We start from the raw sequence: 17,463 nt of genomic DNA, 5'->3' as shown, positions 1-17,463 counted from the left end.
TATGTGTACAGGTACCATATTTTCTTAATACATTCAAGTATCTTTACCATATCCTGACTGGTAGATGCATAAAAGTGGTATGGCTGGGTCACAGAGAAATTCTGTTTATTTTGGGGAGGTTTTGGGTGCTAGTCTTGGGGACTGAACTCAGGGCATGAGGGATGTCCCTGAGCTTTTTTTTGTTCAAGGCCAGCACTCTTTCACTGGAGCCTCAGCTCCAGATTCACCTTTTTGGTGGTTAACTGGAGGTAAAGGTATCACAGACATTCCTGCCAGGGTTGGCTTCAAATCATGATCCTCAGATCTCAGCACTCTCTCTGAGTGTCTAGGATTACAGGCATGAGACATAATTATGTCACCCAGCTTCTCAATGTTGTATTTGCCTTGTTTTGAGCACAGGACAGAACAAAGCAAAGAAAGGAGCAGACAGACCTCAGAGTGGGACAGCACATGAGTACAGCAGGGTCCTGCTTGAGGAAGGCTGGGAGGGGGGCGGGGGGGGGGGCGTGTCAGCCTCCAGTGGGCTTTATTCCCTGGAGCTTCCCTTCTGTTTATAACTGTGTTCTCGGTAGGTTAGGGGCCAGGAAAATGCCTTCCTGTGGCACACGGTCCTGCACTATACGCTTGGTAACTCACAAAGCACCATGGTGCAGTGGCCAGTGACCTGAAGAACTACAAAGCATATGTGAACTACAGAAGAGACCCTCAGATTAGCTTTCAAAATAGTCTACATACCTCGAATTAGCTCATAAATATTCATGTCCATAAGTTCACATATTAGTGCAAGAGAACCAGATTTTCTGTCACTGAAGAAGAAAGCAAGTTTTAAGTTCTTTTGTCCTAAGCAGAAAATAGAATCAAATATCTAATTTAGTTGTGCATATTTCTAGTAACATAAGGAATTCCCACACCAATGAAGGCTGCTATGTAGTTATTGGAATAGTAGAGGATTTGATTTTTAAAATAATATTTCAGCTAAAATTATTTTACAATACTACTTTAAGCAAAATTCTAGAATCCCTTTAAATATCTACCTATAAATCTAAATTTATAGATATATAGAATTAGTTGCCGGCAGAAAGAAGAAAAGAGGTTTGCATGTTCAGTTTGAATTTACTTAAATCACTGCACGTGATGAAGAAAACTGACAGTGGGGAGCACACCCCGGGCCAGGAGCTGGCGTCCCACGCGAGGCCGGCACAGAGCACTGCAGGGCCTCAGAGTCTGCGAGGGGACCACGGGAGACTCTGTGAAGGTTATGTGGATTTAAGTCTGCAGTGTCTCATCCTCTGGTGAAAATCTCCCACGCCTCAGTGGCAGGGATTTAACAGCCCAGCTCCCCCAGAGCCGCCGCACAGCTTCCACAGCAGGAGCAAGCACAGCTTCCACAGCAGGAGCAAGGCGCTCCTCCCGTGTCAGCACGCCCCGCAGCCCACTCCCTGCTGGGGAGCCTGCGAGGGGCGAGTGTGCACAGCAGAGCTGCTGGGCAGACCGTGGGCCAGGGCGGTGCCCTCGGGTAGTGTACAGTGCCTTCTTGCTTAGTAGGTCAATGTTATGGAAACTGTTCTATAATTAGAACAGAAATGGAAACTGTCCAGAAATGACATCAATGATTGTTAGAAAGGCTATGGAAATGGCCAAGTTGCGGCTAGCAGGACAAGGAGAGATGCAAGGCCCCCAAAATACCAGTCAGTTGTGCTGTCCCACAAGGATATCGCCTCTTGGAGGCCCGGAGGGCGTTTATGACTAGGCTCACCTACACAGAGCCACTGTGATGCTGCAGGACCAGCAAATACGCTGTGTCTAACCACAGTGTCCTTTATTTTCTTTTTTTTTCTTTTTTTTTTTGGGTCTGGTCGTGGGGCCTGAACTCTGGGCCTGGGCACTGTCCCTCAGCTCTTCAGCTCAAGGCTAGTGCTCTACCACTTGAGCCACAGCACCACTTCCGGCTTTTTTCTTTTTGCTAATGTGGTGTTGAGGAATCGAACCCAGGGCCTCTGGCATGCAAGGCAAGCCCTCTACCACTGAGCCACCTTCCCAGCCCCTTCTTTTTCTTTTTGTGATTGGTCATAGAGCCTGAACTCTAAGTGTGGGTGCTGCCCCTCAGTTCTTCAACTAGTGCTCTAGCTCTTGAGCCACAGCCCCACTTCTGGCTTTTTCTGCTTATGTGGTGCTGAGGAATCGAACCCAGGGCCTCATGCATGCAAGGCAAGCGCTCTACCACTGAGCCACCTTCCCAGCCTCACAGTGTCCTTAAGGAGAGAACTGCTACAGTGAGATCACTTTTCAAGCTCCAAAATACTTACAAAACCACTTCGTATAGTGTGAGGATGTTGGGGTGCGGGTTCAGGCGCCTCAGGGCTTGAATCTCCCGCAGACTGTTCACCTGATCAATGCTATTGTATAGGTAAAAACAGATACTTTGTTTACAATTAGGTCAACTTTAACACTAGTTATTAAAGCATGTTCATTAATTTCACTAATATTCCAAACAAGTTAAATCGGATTTTATTTTCCTACCAGAAACTGAACTAAAGCTTATTTCTTATTTTTGCCCATCTAAATATCATAAAAGAATCTTAGGTAGTTTCTTTTACTACAGATTAATAAGCAGAAATAGATACAAAGATTTACAATTACATTATTAGTATTTATTAATAATTAAGATTAGGGGCTGGGAAGGTGGCTCAGTGGTAGAGCGCTTGCCTTGCATGCATGAGGCCCTAGGTTCAATTTCTCAGCACCACAAAAGCAGAAAAAGCTGGAAGTAGTACTGTGGCTCAAGTGGTAGAGTGCTAGCCTTGAAGAGTTGGGGGACAGTGCCCAGGCCCAGAGTTCAGGCCCCACTGACAAAAACAAACAAAGAAACAGAATTTTTAGTTCCAGGAGCAGACCCATTCCCCTTCTCTTTATTTGTTTACATTTTTATTTTATTTTATTGCCAGTGCTGGGGCTTGAACTCAGGGTCTGGGTGCTGTCCCTGAGCCTTTTTGTGCTCAAGGCTAGCGCTCTATCACTAGTGCCACAACACCACTTCTGGCTTTTTAAAGTAGTTTATTAGAGATAAGAGTCTCATGAGGACTTTTTTTGCCGGGGATGGCTTCCAACCATGATCCTCAGATCTCAGCCTCCTGAGTAGCTAGATCATAGGCATGAACTATAGGTGCCAGGCTGGAACATTCTTTTTATTGTATCAATATGTTATCTTCTTCACAACTAATTAAGTTGCAAAAACAACTAATACAATTAGATTAAGGTCTGATTCATAAAAACCTACCATACAACACAACTGTTGTAAGGCTTTCACAACTCAAAATTCTTGTAACATTGATGGTATTATAATACACTTGAATGTGAGGAAAATGCCAGTGTAATAGATAGTCCAGGGCTGGGAATGTGGCTTAGTGATAGAGGGCTTGCCTAGCATGCATAAGGCCCTAGGTTCAATTCCTCAGCACCACATAATCAGAAAAAGCCAGAAGGGGCACTGTGGCTCAAGTGGTAGAGAGCTAGCCTTGAGCAAAAGAAGCTCAGGGACAGTGCCCAGGCCTTCAGCTCAAGCCCTAGGACTGGCTAAATAAATAAAGATTCCATTAGCCAATAATCCTTACTGTCCAAGGAAATCTGATTGTCCCTTATATGTCATTGAATGAATAAATTTTCCGAGCAAGGCCAAGGCCCACGTACTGACTAAAGGTGCGTGTGTCATCTTTGGAGTCAGCTGCGCTCCCACATGGCACTTAATATAAAGAACATTTCATATTTTAAATATTTAATTCTTTTTTTTTTTTTTTATTGTTGGTCATGGGGCTTGAACTCTGGGCCTGGGCGCTGTCCCTCAGCTCTTCAGCTCAAGGCCAGTGCTCTACCATTTGAGCTACAGCGCCACTTCCGGTTTTCTGGTGGTTTATTGGAGATAGGAGTCTCACAGTCTTTCCTGCCCGGGCTGGCTTTGAACCGAGATCCTCAGATCTCAGCCTCCTGAGTAGCTAGGATTATAGGCGTGAGCCACCAGCGTCCGGCATATTTAATTCTTATATGGACTTACTTCCATGAGACTTTAGTGCTGGTTCTGTGACTGAGGTTGGTTAAGCAGAATTATCCAGGGATGCTTAAATACAATGTAGAGTTTGGGCTAGCAGGAGATCAGCTTCCATGGAGGTACTATTAACATTGTATGTTCTTTCTGAAATTTAGTTCCATGTTTGTAACAGAAGCTGTGAATGTATTTGCATACTGTGATGCAATGAGATGAACTTTTTTTAGTGTAAACTTGGTTCAAATCCTTGCACTCTTTGTATTTGTTTCAAAGATTTTTTATTTCTTGGATGTAAAATTACATCTTTTCTTTTTTGTTGGTTGTGGGGCTTGAACTCTGGGCCTGGGTGTTGTCCCTGAGCTCTTCAGCTCAAGGCAAATGCTCTACCACTTGAGCCACAGTGTCACTTCTGGTTCTCTGTGGTTAACTGGAGGTAAGAGTCTCATGGACTCTCTTCCCTGGGCTGGCTTTGAACTGCAATCCTCAGATCTCAGCCTCCCAAGTAGCTAGGATTACAGGCATGAGCCACTGGTGCCTGGCTACCTAATTTTTTATGTAAACTCATTAAATCCAAAAAGGAAAAAAAAGACAATATAAAAACAAAAAGGCAGGGGCTGGGAAGGTGGCTCAGTGGTAGAGCGCTTGCCTTGCATGCCTGAGGCCCTGGGTTCGATTCCTCAGCACCATATAAGCAAAAAGAAAAAAGCCGGAAGTGGCGCTGTGGCTCAAGTGGTAGGGCACTAGCCTTGAGCTGAAGAGCTGAGGGACAGCGCCCAAGCCCAGAGTTCAGGCCCCATGACCGGACCCAAAAAAAAAAAAAAGGCACATGCATGGTGGGTGTCAGCCATGCGTGCTGATTGAAGGCACCTCCATGTTGGGTATCAGCGAGCGCACAACCTACCTGTCAAAGTGCTGCTTCATTTGCTTGCATGCGTAGTAGTTTCCGTCTCTTAGGCTCTGCATCTTCATAACTTCAGAAAATGTTCCCTCTCCTATTTTGCCAATTGCTTTATAGTCTATAATTTAAAATAATTAGAAAAAAGTTTGATATATTTTATATCACTTCCCATCAAGTGATGATATATTTGATATCATTTCGCAGCATATGCTGATCACGGTTCTCTGGTTCACTGTCTTCCCATAAGGAGAAGCCATATTGCATGGCACCCCAAAGATCCCTGCTTGCCCCCCCCCACCCTCCTGCCGCTCTGCTTAAGTAGGAACCACCCCACTGCACTCTGGCCAGCGATGAGAGGCCCAGCCACCGTGCAGTGGCTGGCGAGGGCAGGGCCTCAGCTGTGGCACTGGGTAGGTGCCACGCGGCCACCGGAAGCCTCTGAGCATCTCCATCTTCACCCCTGTCCCACAGAGCATCCACTCAGCAACGGCTGCCTGCAAGTCTCACAGGCCTCACTTTCTGAAAGTTGCGTGGCTTGGCCACCACCATCACCCGGGCCGCAAGCCTCCAGTTCCCTCCTCCTGGTGAAGGGGCATCTAGACAATGACAGGCACAGGGTAGAAGTGTGCCTTCCTACCCGGAAGCGGCAGGCGTGGAGAGCCCTGCCAGCAAAAGTCCTGTGGGCTGCATAGATTCCATACCCCAAAGAATAGGAGAAGAAACGGCAGAACACCATAGCAGAGAGTGGGCCTGTGGGCCTTCCAGCGATGGAAGGATCCAGCCTGGTCAGCAAAGGGGCCCACCACACAGACTGACCACTCCCTTCATCTCCCAGGTCAGACCATCTCTAGAAATCATGTGATCCTCAGATCACAAACTGCCCAAGAGAATTTTTTTTCTTAATTATATGCTGTGAAATTAAGCATAGGTGATTCATTCATAGCTAACACAAAAATAAACAAAGCCACAGAATACTTACCTTGAATGCCCAAAGGCCCAAATAATTTTTTAAAACAAAGTACATTCTAAGTAGCTTATCATACGTCCTGTGCCTTTTTTTTTAGTGCTGGGGATAGAACCTAGGACCTCACACATGCTAAATAAGCATGCTACCACTGAGCCACATCCCCAACCCAACGTACCATTTTTTCAAATTAATTTTTAAATTTAAAGAAAAAAATGTGGAGACAGTAGAGCACTCCCACCTACCCCGCACCTGCTTCCTCTATTATTAGCATCTTCTACATGGCCCCTTTGTCATGATTAACAAGTCACCTTTGGTGGATTATTATTAACTAAAGCCCGTACTGCTTTCTGACTTCCTTCATTCTCACTCACTGGGCCATCTCAGGATTCTGTTCAGGACTTACAGCACTCAAGTCTGGGGGAGCGCCCTTCAAAAGGGCACATATAAAGGTTGCTCCTGGCCACACTACTGCAAGTACTGAGGCTCCTTAGGGGCGGGTCAAACCCGGCATCCTCAGGTGCTTTGGGAGTGGGCTCGTCAGTCCTTTCTTTCCACTTCCTGCTTGAGGTGGCTGAATTCATTCCAATGATGGACTCAGCTTAACTGAGGCACAAGCGGGGCTGCCTCATTTTAGCCTTAAACCTCCAGCATCATGAATCAAAATACACCTCTGCAGAGCACCAGCGGCTCACACCTGTCATCCTAGCTAGCCCATGTCAGGCAAAAAAGAAAAAAAAATTACCAGGTATTTGGTATAGTGCTACAAAGCTCACAGAAACAAATAAAACAGTCAGCATGACTCATTAAGCTGGCTATCTATCTATCTATCTATCTATCTATCTACAGTCAGTACCTGGATTTGAACTCAAGGCCTCCTGCTTGCTCAGCTGGTACTCCATCACTTGAGCCGTGCCAGCTTTCTGTTGGTTGTTTGATGGTGATGGAGCCTCCTAGACTGTTCTGCCTGGGCTGGCGTTAAGCCCGATGCTCTGGATCTCAGCCTTCTGAGTAACCAGGATTGCGGACAGGAGTCACCCGCACCAAGCTTTGGACTCCTCTTTTGTCTTAGTTCCCTTGATTTTCCCTGCTTTGGTGACAATGACAGTTATCACTTGAGCAGAAGTCAAGTGTTTGCAGAACACCCTCTGTCAGAATCACCTACTTTTTTCCTTGTCATCAGAGCACCTGTTATCAACGAGGCATAGCTGCCAGTGCCCGCCGGGGTCCCAAGGCCACTATTCCATACCTTCCTCTGGAAGGCCCTCACTGCACAGCTCCTCTCAAGGGTGAGGTGCTGCCCGGGGCTGGTGGCTCACGCCTGTAACCCTAGCTACTCAGGAGGCTGAGATCTGAGGATTGTGGCTCAAAGCCAGCCTGGGCAGGAAAGTCCATAAGACTCTTATCTCCAATTAACCAACAGAAAAACTGTGATTCTGTGGCTCAAGTGGTAGAGCGCTCGCTTTAAGCTGATGAGCTGAGGGACAGCGCTCAGGCTCAGAGTTCAAGCCCCACAACCAACTAAAACAAAACAAGTTACTACAGCTAGGGGCCAGGAACTCATGCCTGTAATCCTAGCTACTCAGGAGGCTGAGATCTGAGGATCACAGTTCAGACCCAGCCCAGGCAAAAAAAAAAAAAAAGTCCCTGTGAAGGGCTGGGAAGGTGGCTCAGTGGTAGAGCGCTTGCCTTGCATGCATGAGGTCCTGGGTTTGATTCCTCAGCACCACATATGCAGAAAAAGCCAGCAGTGGGGCTGTGGTTCAAGTGGTAGAGGGCTAACCTTGAGCAGAAGAGCTGAGGGACAGCGCCCAGGCCCAGAGTTCAGGCCCCACAACCAACAACAAAAAAAAGTCCCTGAGGGACTTTTTTTTTTTTTTAAGTTTCACTACAAAATAATTTATTAACAGCTTCAGCACAAGATCCCTATGTACAAGCATACCTGAGGGACTTTTATCTCCAACTAACCACTCAAAAACCAGAAATGGAGCTGTGGCTCAAAGTGGTAGAACACCAGCCTTGAGCAAGAGAACTCAGGGACAGTGCCCAGGCCCTTAGTTCAAGTCCCAGGACAAAAAAAAAAAAAAAAAAAGTTACTAGAAGTTAGTAGGCAAATATGACTCCTTTGGAGGTTTTGGAGTCTGTGAGAGGGGAGGCCAGCATATATTGAAGGGAGCACACACAGTTAAACCTTCCTATAAGCAGAAGAACTGGGCCATGGTTTCCTTCTGAGAGGAAACTGCTGTACTTGTTTTCCCTACAAACCTCTGACCCACATACAACCTCACAAGGAAGAAATGTTGGCAAGGGGGAAATTATCAGAAAAGAAAAAGTAAGCTATCTGACAAGCATGTACCTGCATACCAGGTGCTGACTCATGATAAAAATACTGGGAAGGTATGGGGCTGGGAAGGTGGCTCAGTGGTACAGTGCTTGCCTTGCATGCATGAGGCCTTGGGTTCGATTCCTCAGCACCACATAAGCAGAAAAAGCTGGAAGTGGCACTGTGGCTCCAGTGGTAGAGCGCTAGCCTTGAGCTGAAGAGCTGAGGGACAGTGCCCAGGCCCATAGTTCAGGTCCCATGACTGGCAAAAAAAAAAAAAAAAAAAAAAAAAAAAAAAATTCTGGGAAGGTAGCTCAGTGGTAGAGGGCTTGCTAGCACACATGAAGCCCTGGGTTCCATTCCTCAGCACCACGTACACAGAAAAAGTTGGAAGTTGGGGCTGGGAAGGTGGCTCAGTGGTAGAGTGCTTGCATGCCTGAGGCCCTGGGTTCGATTCCTCAGTACCACATAAGCAAAAAAGAAAAAAGCCAGAAGTGGCACTGTGGCTCAAGTGGTAGAGTGCTAGCCTTGAGCTGAAGAGCTGAGGGACAGCGCCCAGGCCCAGAGTTCAGGCCCCACGACCGGACCTCCCCCCCAAAAAAAAAGAAAGAAAGAAAGAGAAAAAGAAAAAGTAAAAGCTGGAAGTGGTGCTGTGACTCATGGTAGAGTGCTAGCCTTGAACACAAAGAGGCTCAGGGAGAGAGCCCAGGCCCTGAGTTCAAGCCCCAGGACTGGCCAAAAACAAAACAAAACAAAAACCTAAGGTGCCAGCACCAGTGGCTCACATCTGTAATCCTAGCCACTCAGGAGGCTGAGATCTGAGGATCACAGTTCAAAGCCAATCCAGTAGGAAAAATCTGAGAGACTTAGATCTATAATTAATCACCAAAAAACAAACAAACAAACTAGTAGTGGAGCTGTGTGGCTCAAGCGCTAGAACTAAAAAAGCTAAGGGAGAGTGCCCAGGCCCTGAGTTCAAGCCCCAGTTATCAGCACAAAAACCAAAACCAAACAAAAATTCCCTGCCATGGGGGATTGCTGGAGGGATGTGGGATACTGAGGATTCCAGCACCGAAGGCCTTGCACATGCTAGCCAAGTGCTCTACCACTTGGTGGCGGGCCCAGCCCTGTTTGTCTCTCAGTATTCCCTCCCTTCCTCCCTCCCTGCCTGCCTTCCTTTCTTTTTCTTTTTGGTCAGTTGTGGGGCTTGAACTCTGGGCTTGGCTGTCCCTGTGCTTTTCAGCTCAAGGTGAGTGCTCTACCACTTGAGCCATAGCGCCACTTCCAGTTTTCTTTTTTTTTTTGTCGGTCATGGGGCTTGAACTCTGGGCCTGGGCACTGTCCCTCAGCTCTTCAGCTCAAGGCAAGGGTTTACCACTTGAGCTACAGCACCACTTCCGGTTTTCTGGTGGTTTTATTGGAGATAGGAGTCTCACGGTCTCTCCTGCCCGGGCTGGCTTTGAACTGCGATCCTCAGATCTCAGCCTCCTGAGTAGCTAGGATTACAGGCGTGAGCCACCAGCGCCCGGCTGAGCCCTGGCTTCTGAACTGAAAATGCTGCTGGATACTGAGATCCGGTGGCAGGTGGCAGGAGCTATGCCTCAGGCATGCCACTGGCCCCACTTCTAAATGGAGAGCTAAGGCTCAGAGAGGTCAAGCAGCTCATCCAGGGGCTCGTCAGTAAGCAGCAAAGCAGGGAGGGCAGGCCAGGGAGTCCCCTAAACCAATCTCCCGGCCACACTGCTGCCCTCTCCCCTGAGCGAGCAGATCTCACTGGCAGAGTGAGCGGGTGAGTGACACGACACCCACCACACGGTGCTTTCCACTGACAGCCCAGCTCATGACAGCCCCTGAGAAACGGAAGTCGCCAACATACAAGGGGCACCATCTGCAACAGGAGTGAGGGTGAAAAGGAACACATTCTGGTTGTGGGAGGATAAATGAATAAAACTCTTGAATAACCGTCACGGTGGTGCTCAGCTCCCATGCAGTCAGCCCGCAGCAGCGAGGCTCCTCAGCCTCCCCGACACCGGTGGCACCTCAGCCCGTCAACAATGAGATCACTACCTAACCAAAGCATGGAGAACAACCAGCTCTTAACACTTTGGAGTTGCCTCACTAGAATGGCTAAAATTAAAGATAGGCAATACCACGTGTTAGCAAAGATGGGCAGTAAATGCTAGGCCATACACTAACAAGAAACAGCCGGAACAGTAACGCTCCTGCTAACACCTTCACAATAACAGTGAAACAATGTAAGAACAAAATAGAAGATACGCTAGCCTTGACAGAAAAAAAATCAAGGGTGAGCTCCAGGCCCTGAATTCAAGCCCGAGAACCAGCACACACCCCCAAGAAGAAACAGCTTAGCAATTTCTTCTAAAGTTAAATATATAAAACACTCATAAACCAGCTATTCTCCTCTTAGGAATTTATCTCATAGTCAGGAAGATAGGCTCACACAGACTAGTACATAAAGGTTCAAAGCAACTTTCTTAACCAGAATCCCTAACAGGGAAACAAGCCAAGTGCTCAGAGTAGGGAATGGATAAATGCACAAAGATACACATACAATGGGACCCTGCTCAGAAAGCTACTGGCTTAGACTACAAGTTATCATTTTTTCAAAGAAGCCAGATTCAAAAGACTATGTATCTTTTCCTCCCACCCCAGGTACTGGGGTTTGAATGCAGTTTTTGTTTGTTCAGCCGGAACTTTACCACTTAAGCCACATCCCCAGCCCTAAATTTTGCTGGTTATTTTGAAGATAAGGTCTTGTGGACTTATCTGCCTAAGCTGGCTTTGAACTGTGGTCCTCTGGATCTCAGCCTCCTCATGGCTATGATTACAGGTGCACCGCAACCAGGGCCCCACAACCACATACTTTTATATATTCATGCCTTACATTTAATTGTTAGTAAATCCTAGAAAAGGCAACATTTTAGCAGCAAAAAGCATATTAATTATCCCTGAGCCAGAGTGAAGAAGGGCACAGAGAAAAGTGGAAGCAATAGGAGAGGCCGCATCTTAACTGTGGAGGTATAGGCACTTCTGTCTACAGTGGCCAAAAGTCAGCAAACTACACTTAAAACAGGTGTTTTTAGCCAGGCACTGGTGGCTTACAGCTGTAATCCTCGCTACTCAGGAGGCTGAGATCTGAGGATCATGGTTCAAAGCCAGCCCAGGCAGGAAAGTCTGTGAGACTCTTATCTCCAATTAACCACCAAAAAACCAGAAGTGTCACTGTGGTTCAAGTGGTAAAGCACTAGACTTGAGAAGAGCTTAGGGACAGGGCCCAGGCCCAGAGTTCAAGACCCACAACCAACCCCCTCCCCCCCCCCCACGCCTGCAAAAGAAAGGTCAGGGTGGGGCTGGGAATGTGGCTTAGTGATAGAGTACTTGCCCAGCATGCATGAAGCCCTGGGTTTGATTCTGCAATACCACAGAAAAACCAGAAGTGGTGCTATGTAGCTAGTGGTAAGAGTGCTAGCCTCAGTTCAAGCCCCCAGGATTAGGAAAAAAAAAAAAAAAGTCAGGCCAGGTGCCAGTGGCTCATACCTATAATCCTAGCTAATCAGGAGGCTGAGAATTGAGGAAAGTTTGTGAGACTCATCTCCAATTAAGGACCAAAAAAGCTGGAAATGAGGCTGTGGCTCAAATGATAAGAGTGCCAGTCTTGGGCAGAAAAAGCTTTCTTGTCCTAGCTGGCTTTAACAGAGATCTTCAAATCTCAGCAATGTGAATAGTAAGAATTATAACCAACACCTGGCTCAATGTACTCTTGTACAATTGAAAGCTTTCAATTTAAAAACTTGGGAAGAAGGGCTGGGAAGGTGGCTCAGTGGTAGAGCGCTTGCCTTGCATGCTTGAGGCCCTGGGTTCAATTCCTCAGCACCACATAAGAAAAAAGAAAAAAGCCAAAGTGGCGCTGTGGCTCAAGTGGCAGAGCGCTAGCCTTGAGCTGAAGAGCTAAGGGACAGCACCCAGGCCCAGAGTTCAGGCCCCACAACTGGACCAAAAAAAAAAAAAAAAAAAAACTTGGGAAGAAAAAAAGGAATATAGTCTAAAATATATGTAAATGTAAACTTTTGTAGGGTTTGTGACACAGTGATGAAAATATACACATATAAATAAAACCAGCGAGAAAATGCCTTGGAAGGGTGAATGAGATGACTTACGTAAATATGTTACATAATTCAGTTAGCTTAAAACAACAACAGTAAACCCCCCCCCCCCAGGTGGCTCAGTGGTAGAGCACTAGCCTTGAGCTGAAGAGCTGAGGAACAGCGCCCAGGCCCAGAGTTCAGGCCCCACGACAAAAACAAACAAACAAAACAGTACTGAGTTACAGCCTGGGTTGTTGCTCGTGCTAGGCAGGTGTTCTAATGCTAAGCGGTAGCCCCTAGCTGTTATGCAATTGACTATAAACATAAATTACGACATGACAGCCAGGACACAATGCAAGCTTAACATTATAACTACATCTAACATAATTAATCTTCACAGCAAAGGTAGATGAAATTTTTCTGCACGTCTGGCTAACAAGCACAAATGACAAGATCTGTATAATTATGTTTTTTGTTTTTTGTTTGTTTTTTTGGGGGGGTCCAGTCGTGGGGCCTGAACTCTGGGCCTGGGCGCTGTCCCTCAGCTCTTCAGCTCAAGGCTACCGCTCTACCACATCAGCCACAGCACCCCTTCCGGCTTTTTTCTTTTTGCTTATGGGGTGCCAAGGAACCGAACCCAGGGCCTCAGGCATGCAAGGCAAGCGCTCTACCACTGAGCCACCTTCCCAGCCCCTGGTTTTTGTTTTTGTAGGTCGTGGGGCTTGAACTCTGAGCCTGGGTGCTGACCCTCACCTCTTCAGCTCCAAGCTAGCACTACCACTTGAGCCACAGCGCCACTTCCGGTTTTCTGAGTGGTTTATTGGAGATGAGAGTCTCACGGGCTTTCCTGCCCAGGCTGGCTTTGAACCCCGATCCTCAGATCTCAGCCTCCTGAGTTGCTGGGATGACAGGCGTGAGCCCCCGGCGCCCGCTTAATCATGTTTTTAAAATGTAAACGTCTAGCCATTCCAGTTGGTTGTATTTGGACTGTGATAACCCACACTTTCCTCTTAACCCCTTACATGCTCTAGGCTGACTTAACTAGAAGTAGCCGTTGTACAGACTTCCCCAAGTAACGGTTTTTAACTGTTTTCATTGTTGCCTCCAAGTTCCCATAGGAACACTACTGCGTGGTGCTCTCTGCCCAACGTCCAGGTCACCACCTGGCCTTTGTTCTAATACAGCAACAAAAAGGGCACCCTAGCACCCTAGCACCGAAACGGACCGCGGAAACCAGCACCGCCGCGCTGGAGAGGCCGGCGCGGACCTGGGTCGGCCTGACGGAGCCCCGGGGCCCCGGCTCCCCGGGCGCGGCTCGGGCCCGCAGCCCGCCCCGCCCACGGCGGCGGCGGGACGGCAACCGATCCCGCGAGGCCCCGGCGGCTCCCCGGCCCCACCAGGCCCGGGACCCCCGGCGGCTCCCCGGCCCCACCAGGCCCGGGACCCCCGGCGGCTCCCCGGCCCCACCAGGCCCGGGACCCCCGGCGGCTCCCCGGCGGCTCCCCGGCCCCACCAGGCCCGGGACCCCCGGCGGCTCCCCGGCCCCACCAGGCCCCGGACCCCCGGCGGCTCCCCGGCCCCACCAGGCCCGGGACCCCCGGCGGCTCCCCGGCCCCACCAGGCCCCGGACCCCCGGCGGCTCCCCGGCCCCACCAGGCCCGGGACCCCCGGCGGCTCCCCGGCCCCACCAGGCCCCGGACCCCCGGCGGCTCCCCGGCCGCACCAGGCCCTGCCTGGACCCCCGGCCGCTCCCCGGCCCCACCAGGCCCCGGACCCCCGGCCGCTCCCCGGCCGCACTCACTCTTCATCCTGGGTGCGGACGCCGGGGACAGCCCCTCACCGACACGGAAGAGAAAAAGAGCGCAGAAAGCGCGGCACCCCGCCGTCCACTTCCCGAGGTCGGTCTGGCGCGAGGACCGCGGTGGCCCCTAGCCGGAGAGCGTTAGGATTCCGCCGCCATATTGTATCCCCGTCACCTTAGCAACCGCCAGGCCCTGAACGCCCCCAGGCCATGTCTTGCGCGTGCGCCGGTACACGCGTGCGCAGTAGGGACTGCCTCCTCAGCCTGGTTGCTAAGCAACGGATCTCGCAGCTTTAAATTGAATACAATTCCCCGCCCTGGCGGTGGGTGGCCCGGCTCTTCCCGAAGCGACGCTCCAGATTTGAGCTTTCACTGGTTGGTGAGCTGTGACACTAGTTGGCACCAATGAATTCCCAGCTCCTGCTACAGTCTGAGCACACAATGGAGGTGCAGTAACTTTGTAGTTTTTAATTCACTGGACATTTTTGAGGGGGTGGGGAGGGCGGGCGGTCCTGGGACCTGAACTCTGTCCTGAGCTTTATTTTGCTCGAGGCTGGCGCTCGGCCACTTGAGTCACAGCTCCACTTCTGACTTTTGGGTGGTTAATTAGAGATGAGAATTGCAAGGACTTTCTTGCCCGGTCTGGCTTTGAACTGTGATCCTCAGAGCTCAGCCTGAGGCAGGAGCCACCAGTGTTCCGCAGCATTCATTTATGCTGCTCCAGGCACCTGTTCAGGTTTTTGGGAAAGGAGAACCGTAGAGACAAAGTTCCTAATGGTTTGAAACCTGGATTAAAGTGTAAAGTTCAGTTTTTTTAATATGTAAATAAACTGTGTGCAAATGAGGCATCTTAGAAAAACAGTGGCCTGGCCTTGAGGTAGGAACAATGCAGTAAAAAACACAGAACCCTGAGCGCACTGATTTGCTTGGCCTTATAAATACCCCAAGAGATCAGCTGTCCCTGGTTTTTCTTTTTCTTTTTTGAAACTAAAGAAGCAACATTTGAGGATGAGGACACAGGCTAGCGCTTGGCTTCCTGAGGCCCCGGGTGGAGCCTCCTGGGTGAGGACAGAGGAGGAGGAGAAAGAGAAAGGGCCTGCGACTTTTGGGGGTTAAGCTTTCTGATAGAGGAAGACTGTCTGTGGTTTCCCCTTGTAAGTGACTGGGAGTGGGGGAGACTTGGCTGCCCAGAGACTAGCAGACCAGGAAGCCAAGTGCTGTGGCTCACACCTGTTATCTTAGCTGCTCAGGAAGCTGAGATCTGAGGATCAAGGTTTGAAGCCAGCAGAGGCAGAAAAGTCCTTGAGACTCTCATCTCCAATTAACCAGTAAAAAGCCAGATGTAGCGCTGTGGCTCAAGTAATAGAGTGTTACTCTTACAGTGAAAAAGCTAATGGAACATGCCCAGGCCCTGAGTTTAAACCCCAGCACCTACATGCTACACACACAGAGTTGATAATCGTGGTAAGTTGAGCATACACCTGGGCTTTGCTTTGACAGAGTTGGGGACCCCAGCATACAACAAAGTCTGTGGAAGATGTCAAGGCCTGCTTTGTAGGCCAGTCCTAGGACTTGAACCGTGGACCTGGGCACTCTCCCTAAGCTTCTTTACCTCAAGGTTAGGACTCTACCACTTGAGTCACGGCACCACTTCTGGCTTTTTTTATGTGGTACTGAGGAATTGAACCCAGGGCTTCATGAATGCTAGGCAAGCACTCCACCACTAAGCCACGTTCCCAGCCTCCCTGTGTGTTATGTCCAAGAGAGACTTGGCAAAAAACTTTGCAGTGATGTTCATGCCTTAGGAAGGATCTTTTTCCAAACAGTGGGACTCTGGAACCAACTGATTTATTATAGCAAACTGATTTATTAGAAGCAAAGTCCTTCTGCTTGTTATTCATTTGTATTGTCTGAAAGGTTTGATACAGAATATATTGTATGATGAAGCATTTTATTTGTATTTTTAAAAATGGTTTTTGCTTTCTTTTCTATCACAGAATTGGTTTGTAATTCCAATATTGAAAGTATCTCACCTTCTGAATAACTTTTCTTGGGCAGCCACTGATGGATGTTTAGAACCCAGACAAAAGGTAAACATGGGGTAAAACACAAAACCTGGGGTTGAGAGGAAGAAAATGTAACACAGAAGACATGGAAAATGCTTCTCAGGATGAGCATCTTGGGATAGCCATCAGTAGGGCTGGAGAGTATACAGTCCAGATTTTAGGACAGGAAAACAGGGAGAATGTCACCCAATTAAAAGAGGATACACAGCTGCTATAGGATCTCATGTGTTTGATTTTATTAAGAGGAATTTTAGCTAGGCACAGGTGGCTCACAACTCCAATGCTGACTACTCATGAGGCTGAGATGTGAAGATCCATTTTCTAAGCCAGCCTAGCCAGAAAAGTTCATGAGACTCTTATCTCCAATTAACCACCAAAAACAAAAACAAAAAACCTGAATCAGAGCTGTGGCTCAAGTGGTAGAGCGTTAGCCTTGAGCACAAAAGCTCAGGGACAGTGCCCAGACCCTGAGTTCAACACCAGGACTGGCACAAAAAAGGAGAGGGAAGATTGGGAAGACACCCAAGGGGCCACGCACTGCTTCTGTGGATGCCAAAGGAGGCAGAGATTGCCAACCATGCTAGAAACAGAGACAGGCCTGGGATGCAGGACAGCCTCAGGAAGAACCAGGCCTGCCAGGCCTTGAGGGGGGAAACTTGGCCCCCACCCCAGAACTCGGGTGCTTTCCTAAGCCACCTGAGCTTGCCTGCTTTGTTAAGGTACCTTTGGAAGCTAATAAAGAGGTCTTTATGGCCACACCAAAGGTTTCAAGTGAATACGCAGACAGCTGTTTGTAAATCAATTTCAAAGGAAACAATATAAAACTTCCAGGTTGCGTTCTTTTTCATGGTACCGGGGCTTGAACTGCTGTCCCTCAGCTCTTCAGCTCAAGGCGAGCACTCTACCAGTTGAGCCACAGCGCCATGCCCAGCCTTTCCTGCGTATGTGGTGCTGAGGAATCGAACTTAGGGCCTCATGCACGCAAAGATCTACCACTGAGCCACCTTCCCAGCCCTGGGTCACTCTCTGCGCACCACACCCTTCCCACCATTGAGACGAAGCGAATGACATTCAGTGAGTGCGAAAGCGCGTGCGCTCCTCCGAGAAGGAGACTTAGGCTGTGCGTGGAAGAGCTGTGCGCACGCAGGGGAGAGGCGCTGCGGGGAAGGGCGCCCTGCCGCCCTGCCCGCGCCTCCCGGGAGCGCGCGGGCCGAGCGGGGATCGCCTGCCCCCTGGCGTCCACCTTCCGGAACCGCGCCCCGGCCA

The 17,463-nt window shown here is 49.1% G+C and overlaps 1 protein-coding gene across 4 annotated transcripts in view; it reads right to left on the bottom strand.

The window, feature by feature from the left end:
• The window catches only part of Mok (MOK protein kinase), a 37,839-nt gene extending 23,504 nt beyond the window's left edge, over positions 1–14,335 (bottom strand). For 2 of the 4 annotated variants that reach the window (XM_069997547.1, XM_069997548.1), the window contains exons 1-4: positions 6,758–7,149; positions 4,941–5,055; positions 2,307–2,396; positions 736–806 (exon numbers count right to left, since the gene is read on the bottom strand). In XM_069997547.1, the coding sequence (XP_069853648.1) occupies positions 736–806; positions 2,307–2,396; positions 4,941–5,055; positions 6,758–6,803 (322 nt within the window). In that variant the 5' untranslated portion in view covers positions 6,804–7,149. Of the gene's footprint in view, positions 1–735; positions 807–2,306; positions 2,397–4,940; positions 5,056–6,757; positions 7,155–14,131 lie in introns of those variants that run through there. The other 2 variants (XM_069997546.1, XM_069997545.1) reach the window with 2 other exon arrangements.
• Between the last annotated feature and the right edge of the window lie 3,128 nt (positions 14,336–17,463).

The sequence above is a fragment of the Dipodomys merriami genome, unplaced genomic scaffold, assembly GCF_024711535.1.
Source record: "Dipodomys merriami isolate MVZ:Mamm:240054 unplaced genomic scaffold, mDipMer1.0.p SCAF_50, whole genome shotgun sequence".
Lineage (NCBI taxonomy): Eukaryota > Metazoa > Chordata > Mammalia > Rodentia > Heteromyidae > Dipodomys > Dipodomys merriami.
The sequence above is the reverse complement of the archived record's forward strand: the minus strand, read 5'-3'. Positions and strand labels throughout refer to the sequence as shown.